This window comes from Arachis duranensis, chromosome 8 (assembly GCF_000817695.3).
Source record: "Arachis duranensis cultivar V14167 chromosome 8, aradu.V14167.gnm2.J7QH, whole genome shotgun sequence".
NCBI classification, from domain to species: Eukaryota; Viridiplantae; Streptophyta; class Magnoliopsida; order Fabales; family Fabaceae; genus Arachis; species Arachis duranensis.
Genome location: NC_029779.3, coordinates 10,530,004 through 10,538,555, shown reverse-complemented (window position 1 = coordinate 10,538,555; position 8,552 = coordinate 10,530,004). Strand labels below are relative to the sequence as shown.

Genomic DNA, 8,552 nt, shown 5'->3' with positions numbered 1-8,552 from the left:
TTTTTTTGTTGTACAAATATATTATTTTTAATATTTATATATTTTTTTTGTTTTGGACTTCAGCCTAATATCTAAAACTTATAAAGAAATCTAAAATTTATAAAAAAATGATTAACTTGATTAACAGATTACCTTTTTAAATTCAAACTATTCAAATAAAATATAATAAACGAAGAATTCAGATTTAACGAATTAACAAGGTGTGCAGCATTCCATATTTAGCAAGAAGCGTTTAAGGATGAGCCGTTTTTGTTTGAGGTTATATTTTCCTTTTTGTTTTTTTGGACTTGAAGTATAATTTTTGTTTGAATATGGTTTTTGTTATTGAATTTAAACATATTTGTATCCAAACCCAAACATGACGAAAACAAAAAATCTGCAGACCCAAAAAATGGTGTATTAATTAATCAAAACAATCGTTTGATAAGTCGCAAAAAGTCGTGTAGTAACTAGAAAACAAAAAATCGATTGATGGCCGTCACCTCTCAAAGTCTCAATGAAGCCTTCCGGGGTAAGACTCAAAAAAAAAAAAAAAAAAAAAAAACACACACACAAATGAAGCACACCGTCATCAGTGATGCATTTTCAATTTTCCAGAGATGGCAGCCGTTGGTCAAAATTCAAAAGAGAAGAAAACAAAACTTCAAAGTTTGACGTTTTAACAAAGTCCTTGGATTTTCTTAAAATAATTTATCCTATTCTCATTTTTCAACTTCCTTTACATTTTAAAATGGGGGAATGTGGCCTTAACAAGATTCCTTTCTCACTGCTAAATAAAGTGACAAAAAAAAAAAGACGATAGCAATTAAATTTGTAATTTTTATGTGTAGTTCAGATTAAATTTTTATTTTTTTATTTTACTAACTTTTTTATTTAGAGAAATTTAATCTTCTTATTAACTAAAAATGTTATATCTTTTATTAATTAGACAATTTTAATTATCTACTATATTATATTTTATATAAATATTTTAAACTTAAATAAATCTATTAATCAGATCATTTTTTGTAATTCAAATCGACCATATATTTTTTCACAAAAAATTATAATTCATAATTTATTGTTTTATTTATTACCATAATAACAAATTATTTTATAATAAGTATCTGCCCTTTCTCGTTGCTCTCTCGTCTCTCCTCTTATGTGCCTTGGCCCTTGGGACACAATTTGCATCAACAAGTATGAATGGGATGCACGGCATTTCGAGAAAATTCCAACGAATTGCATGCATATAAATTCTTTAATAATATGTAATTGTATAAATATTAAATCTTAGTCTCAAAAAATTGTGATAAATTGGTTTAACAAATTCAAATTATTATTTTAAAATATTTAAATCAAATTCTTAAAATGTGCATGAGCTTAAAATAAATATAGTTTTTTATAAAAGTCAAATAATATGAATACATATTTAAATAAATATATTATTGGGTTGATTCATGTCACTCAAACTATTATTGTTTACCTATAAAAAATGCTCTGTGCTCATTGTTTTTCTATGAAAAAATTTCTAGTAAGACAAAAATTTATTTAATTATAAAAATAAAGATAAAAAGGCACATAAAATTGTTTTTACTTTAATATTTTATCTCTAAAATAAATCCAAGCACAAATATGGATAATTTATTCACCAAGCATTTAAATTCTTAGAATTTCTTCGTTAAAAAATAAAAGTAGATAGAAATAAAAAGTATAACTAATTTTTTTTTAAGTTGTACATCACACATGAAATGATTTCTTATTTTTTTAATTTTTCTTTCATTATTAAAAATAATTTTTACTATTGGTTAAAAAAATATTGGACATCATAGCATAATAACATATACCCTAATACGGAATAGACGAATAGTGGTGACTAGGAGTATTAATAATACTGCTTAAGCATAACCGCATAAGGTGCCCTGTTAACCAAACACAAGGAAGAATCGAGAGCGTTGCAGTGAGTAGGTGTGCGTGTCATCGCGCTTTTGGCAGAAAACATAATCAATTCATCATCCGAAACGCAAGGAGGGAATAGAAAGTGTTAAAAACCCAAACAGTACCCAAACACATGGCAGAGCGTGTGTTCCTCACTCATCCTTCGCTCACTTTACCATCTCAACCGTTTCCAACAACTAGAATGGCCTCCACCGCCACAGCCGCCATCGCTGCCTCACGCATTATTCCCTCCGCCACCGCACTCTCCTCTTCAGCTTCCCGCTCCTTCTTCTCCTCCTCTTCCACTTCTCGTTCCTCGCTCAAATGCCTCCACCTTCACTCTTCTTCTCGTATCTCTCACCTCTTCGTCAATCAGGTATTGTCTCCTCCATTTTGAGCTGTTAACTCTTAAACTTGAGCTCGCGATGGATTCATGTGTTCACTTGCTTGTGCTTTTTTTTTTGTGTTTTCAGCGAAGAGCTGAGGTTCGTGTTTCGAGTGGAGACTATGCAACGGTTTCTTCTCCGAAGTCGTTGGCGTCTGATCCTGACCAGCTGAAGAGTGCTCGAGAAGATATCAAGGAGCTTCTCAGGACAAAGTTCTGCCATCCGATTCTGGTAAACCTTCATTTCTTGAAATCTCGCTGTTCGAGTACACTATCACGAAGTCACGAACGTCAGTTAGGTCTCCAAATACTCTAGAATTTTTGCATCTACAGTTCTTTTCGTTAGTAGAGACTAGAGCGTTTGAACTCGGATTCCAAGTGTTCACTCATTTTTTTTTTTAATGTTTTTATTATTTGTTCGAGTTCGAAATAAGTTGCATAATCAAGTTCCATGACTAGTTGACTATAAGCGTTGTTAGAGGGGTTCGAATAAGTTACATGATTAAGTTCCATGACTAATTTACGCTGAATCCATGATCTAATTCACTTTTGCGGGGAGACTTGCATTATCTGGTCGTTTGGATTAATTTCTCTTTTATTTGACTTTCTTTTTCAAATTGAATTTGATTAAAATTAACGATTATAAGTTTTGTTGTCATGGAGCATAATGAACACAAACATGTAATATGGAGATGGACCTTGTACCTTGTGATTGATGCCTTATGCCTTTGATAAGCTGGCCATGTCCTAGTTTTTCTCTATTATTTGTCTGCTTGATGCATGATTCTTTCTGATACACTGACTAGTATTCCAGTGGTCCAATATCTACAAAGAATGCTGGAAAGGTCCACACAGCACTTTATGCAGAATTTATCTCTGGTTTTAAAGGATCAGCTAATTGGCCATGATGTTATGATGTTGTGTAATACTCTTTGGTCTTCACATCACACTGACCACCAGCGATAGATAGATTAACCATTCAACTAATAAGATGATTGGAATGAGGCTACTGATTACATGTGAATTCTTACTTGTGAACCTGACTTCCAAGGGTGGTGAGTAAAATTTAACGGTTGCCAAAATGACTAAAGCAAGATGTCAAACTCTTATGCATATATACTACATCGGATATTGGATGATATAGACCTGCCCCATAGACTTGGATCTTTGTTACAGAATTTAATTTATGTAGCTATTTGGCATTTTCAGTGGGGTGTGTCCTAGTTCCCTTTACCACTTTTTGAGGGTTAGGTCCCATTGCTATGGGAGAAGTAAAACTTCTATGGAAATGTTCAACCTTGGCTACAGTATGGTTACTTACTCTGGGATAATACTTATTGGTTACTGTTTAATTGGTGCAAAGTTCATGACCTCTCTTTTGGGGGTTTCTTCAGTGACATTTCAAGGATCTAAAAGCTTCTCTAATGACCTTGCATGTGCCTGCACACGCGGTTGTGTAGGAGATTCCTTATCATTCTCATTCTTTATAATTTTCCATTCAATTATTTTTCTTCTAAAACAAATAAATATAATTTTTTTGTACAATTTTATGTTACATTCTTAAGTCTCTACAGTTCACATAGAATTTTACGTGATAGATTCGTTTGGGATGGCATGATGCTGGTACCTACAATAAGAATATTGAGGAATGGCCACAGAGAGGTGGTGCTAATGGTAGTTTAAGATTTGAAGTTGAGCTGAAACATGCAGCCAATGCTGGTAATAATATACTAAACGTCGAGATTGTTTGAATTTTGCTTACTGTTTTCCCTGATGAGTTGCCATTCCAGGACTCGTGAATGCATTGAAGCTTATTCAGCCAATCAAAGACAAATATGCTCGTGTGACATATGCAGACTTATTTCAGTTGGCTGGTGCTACTGCTGTTGAGGTTACCTGACTCCTTTCTCTGCTTCAGGACTAACTTTTGGTTATATAACTTAATTAAAAGATATATTGATTACTTTCTTGGAATTGTCAGGAAGCTGGAGGCCCAAAAATCCCTATGAAATATGGAAGAGTGGATGTCTCATCACCTGAACAATGTCCTGAAGAAGGCAGACTTCCAGGTTAGTAGCCCATATATCCAGTGTGCTAAGAATAAAGCATGTGAACTAATGTATCTAGTCACGTTAATTAGGATTCCATTGGAAATCATAGAAGTCAAGGCATTGGAATAAATTAATCATAGTAAAGAGCTTTAGTGTTTTATTGCTATTCTTGAAAAGGTAAAATATGTTTATTCTTCTTATTGAACCTAAGAATTAGATCGATGCTTAATTTTTTCACCTGTACTGCACCTTCTCTATTGTTTCTAGACTTGGACTGGCTAATGACTAAGCCATCAGCATTATAGAGTAACTAAATTGATTTACATTACTAGTTTTAATTTATCAATTTTGAACCTATTTGCAAGTTTGCCACTTTGCCAAGCACTTCCAAATGGAAACTGAAAAGCTTAATACCTTAAATTATTTATATTATGCTTTTATAAACAATGATGAATATCTATGATGGCTTAAGAAGTAAATACATTTGTCTGGTTCGATCTTCATTTTATCTTCAAAACTTCAATTAGCCCAATCCATTCTAGCCAAAAACAAAACCCAAACAAAAATAAAACGAAAACAGACAAACAATTTGGTTTTTCAGACTTGCATGGATTGCAGTTATAGGACTTGATTCATGTTCGACTGGAAATTTAGTTATGGTAACCGGGTGAGACACAATTCTAGAACTATTAAAATTTTAAATCATGCATTTTTAGAGTATAGTTAATATATACACTTTTAAAATTGTGTTGATATAGCTAACTGAAAAACATTTCTGTACTCAGATGCTGGTCCTCCCTCACCGGCTGATCATTTGCGTCAAGTTTTCTACAGAATGGGTTTGAATGACAAGGTGATTTCCGTTGTTTCCAACAAGGATCAAGGTAATAAGTTGGATCCTGGAAATATTATATGTGATTTTGATCAAGTTACTGAACCTGCAGGAAATTGTTGCATTATCTGGTGCGCACACACTGGGAAGGTCCAGACCTGAACGAAGTGGCTGGGGCAAGCCTGAGACTAAATATACAGTATATTATCTTCCCTTTCTCATCCTACTCGTTTGATGATTTTGTAGTAAATTTGTTTCAATTCTTCTAAGTCATATTCTAATTCTAAATATGATATTTGAATTTACCCGGTTCTGTAAGAAATGCTTTTAGCAAATAGAATATTTGAATGCCACAAGGGTGGGTTCCATCTGATAGTAGATCCTATCCATACAAGGTCGTGCAAGTCGTCTTTTTCTTCTTCCATGATTTTATTTACGAAATCCTATATAGATAGCTTCCCCTACTTTTAAGAGGGAATATTCCACTGACCATGTCACAAAGCAATCGCTGAATTCACTCTTCTGGCTTCTGCCATTGAAGCAATCCCGAGATTTTTTCAAATATCTAGTTTGAATGCGAGTTCGTATTTTGCATTACCAGCAAGCACTAAAAGTCCCTTCTTCTTCGGGCATGTTATGTTTTATGTTAATCTTCTCTATACACTGCATATTACACTGCATATTATATGCCCTTTTTGCCTATTCCTTATCAGAATATTTTATAATTATAATTTTCTTTTGATCTACAGAAAGATGGACCAGGAGCACCTGGAGGACAATCCTGGACAGTACAATGGTTGAAGTTTGATAACTCATACTTCAAGGTCTTTACCACTACTTCTACTATCACCATTTTTCCAAAAAAAAAAATTAAAAAAAGTAATGGACATTGGTAGCGTAGGGGAGTATGCAGGGGGTTATGATTTCCTTATTCCCTTTTGTATGCAGTACATCAAGGAAAAAAAGGATGTGTATGCAGTACATCAAGGAAAAAAAGGATGAAGATTTATTGGTATTGCCAACAGATGCTGTTCTTTTTGAGGATCCATCCTTCAAGGTAAGTAACTGGAGTTTTATTTTCCATGGCTATTTTACAAATGCACATAAAATTAAACTTCTGTGTAACTTGCAGGTTTATGCTGAGAAGTATGCTGAGGATCAGGTAGCATTCTTCAACGATTATGCTGAAGCCCATGCCAAGCTAAGCAACCTTGGTGCAAAATTTGATCCTCCAGAGGTTTGTTGATTTTAAGTTACCCTTACATTTATTTAAATTATATATCATGGACTTGCTTATGTGACCCACACCTGGAGATTTTGTTCTTGTTTATATAAAGCTTCCTGAGCATTTCTTTTCATTTCCTGCACATACGTGGGTCCATATAATGAGTTCTTGACCAAGTTTCCCAGTTTCCCCTTGGTATGTGTTTGTCAGGGCATAGTATTAGATCCTTCTCCAAAGCCACAAGCAGAGAAGTTTGAAGCAGCAAAGTACTCAACTGGAAAGGTTCTTTTCTTGCACCGTTTATACTCATATGTTATTATTCATTTAGCTGACAGTTGGAGAAATTTGTTAGGCATCTCGTGAAAGACTAACACAAGAAAATTTCATATATATGCGCGTATTGTTTATGGTTTCAATTTTTCTGGTTTGGTGCAGGATTAAAAACAAGTGTCATGTTTTCTTGTCCCAGTATCTTCTTTTAGTAATACAGGAAGAAGTATTTTCAAATCATGTGATATCCATGTAAAATTTGGAAGTCTTAAATGAAGAAGAAAGGAATAAAAAATTCAATAGTGTGCCTATTTGAATTGCAGAGAGAGCTATCTGATGCTATGAAGCAGAAGATTCGATCTGAGTATGAGGCAATTGGTGGAAGCCCAGATAAGCCCCTACAGTCAAACTATTTTCTTAATATCATGATTATCATTGCTGTTTTGGCACTTTTGACATCACTGCTTGGAAACTAGTTTTTGGAAGTAATCCAAAGTAACTTTCATTGATGAAAACGAGCGCTTGACTGTTGCTTATTAATGACATTAGTTGGTCTATTAATCATATTATGAAAGCTACATACTTGGGATTAAGAAGGTTAAACAAAACTTTGGGTGCTTTCCTTTAAAAAAGCTTCTCACTTTCAAAGATCATAGGGGAGGGAGTCCTTGTATTTCTTTGAAGGTTGAATTCAACCTTTTTCGAATGCAAAAACAACCAGTAAGAAGGTTATTTGGAAATTCCAAGTGCTGCTAGCTACTTGTTTTGTCGTTTCTTTTCTGAGCTTATATTAGACGTTGAATTCGTATTCGTTGAACGGGTGAACTGACGTTTATTCTCCATTTTCATGATTTTGCAGTTTTTAAGTTGAGGTTGGTTACTTGGTAACATCTTTGTTATTTATTATTTTAGTCTGCATAATCTGACATCTAAGTTTAGTTGGTTTAGTTTAAGAAATATAATAAATAATTTCGATAATCTAAAAGTGACAATGCAAATTGGTAATTATTCACAATTTTAAATTCATTTATTAAATCTTCTACCAAAAATATTGTAATTCTACTCAAACAATAATTCATATACTAATCATAGACCACGATGTTCTGCAAGTTGGAGAAAAATTGTGAAATGCAAGTGGTAGCGCATATGCATCTCTGGAGACCCTAACTAGTAACTACTAGATAACTTATGACTAGGTATTTTTTGGCTGAAAATAATAATGAATGATTATAAATATTATTATTCATGCTTCCCAATTTCCGGAAGTCTATGTGCAAATTAAATGTCAACGGCATGTTTGTCTTGTTTTATTTGGTATTGACTCCATTGTCGTTACATATTATATAAAAGTAGCAAACTGTAACATCTTTTTTAATGCGTGATGTCAAAACCGTAAGCTCTTTCGACTATTATTATATATATATATTTGTTTTCTGACGGAAGCTCTTTCGATTATTGTAATGGTAGATGAGCAGAATTTCTAGAAAGGGGGTCGTCATTGTTAGATTTTTGCTTCTTTTTTTTTTGTTTTTAATATGTCGGTCAAAGCTTGTTAAATTTCATAAATTTATAATGATTTATGTATTATGTATGGTTAAAGATAACAAAAACACTAGTATTAGGGACTATTTTTTTGTCAGCAAAATGCTTGGTCAAAGTTAAAAGTTGTCCATGTAAAACGAGGTCATTTAAAAGTTGCTTTTTAACATCCAAAAGTGCAAAGTTGCAAAAAAATAATATAAAGTCTGTTACCATGTTGGAAGCATAAGGGATCTAGAGTAAATTATAACTTGCATAGATGCATGATGCATCTTGTTCAATATGCTTTTCTCCTTCACCCTACTTTGTGGCACTATGCCCTTTGAGTCTTTA

The 8,552-nt window shown here is 33.3% G+C and overlaps 1 protein-coding gene across 2 annotated transcripts; it reads left to right on the top strand.

The window, feature by feature from the left end:
* Nucleotides 1–1,884: 1,884 nt before the first annotated feature.
* LOC107460700 (probable L-ascorbate peroxidase 6, chloroplastic/mitochondrial) lies at nt 1,885–7,160 on the top strand. 2 transcript variants are annotated; one of them, XM_016079082.3, is made up of 12 exons: nt 1,885–2,293; nt 2,391–2,534; nt 3,901–4,021; nt 4,093–4,193; nt 4,284–4,371; nt 5,139–5,206; nt 5,298–5,384; nt 5,935–6,009; nt 6,165–6,242; nt 6,318–6,422; nt 6,621–6,692; nt 7,004–7,160. In XM_016079082.3, exons 1-12 carry the CDS (start codon nt 2,051–2,053, stop codon nt 7,154–7,156), a joined length of 1,335 nt encoding a protein of 444 aa, XP_015934568.1. In that variant the 5' UTR covers nt 1,885–2,050; the 3' UTR covers nt 7,157–7,160. The 2 variants fall into 2 exon arrangements, with proteins under 2 accessions (XP_015934568.1, XP_015934570.1); XM_016079084.3 differs by having other exon boundaries at nt 1,886–2,293; nt 6,846–7,141.
* Nucleotides 7,161–8,552: the final 1,392 nt, after the last annotated feature.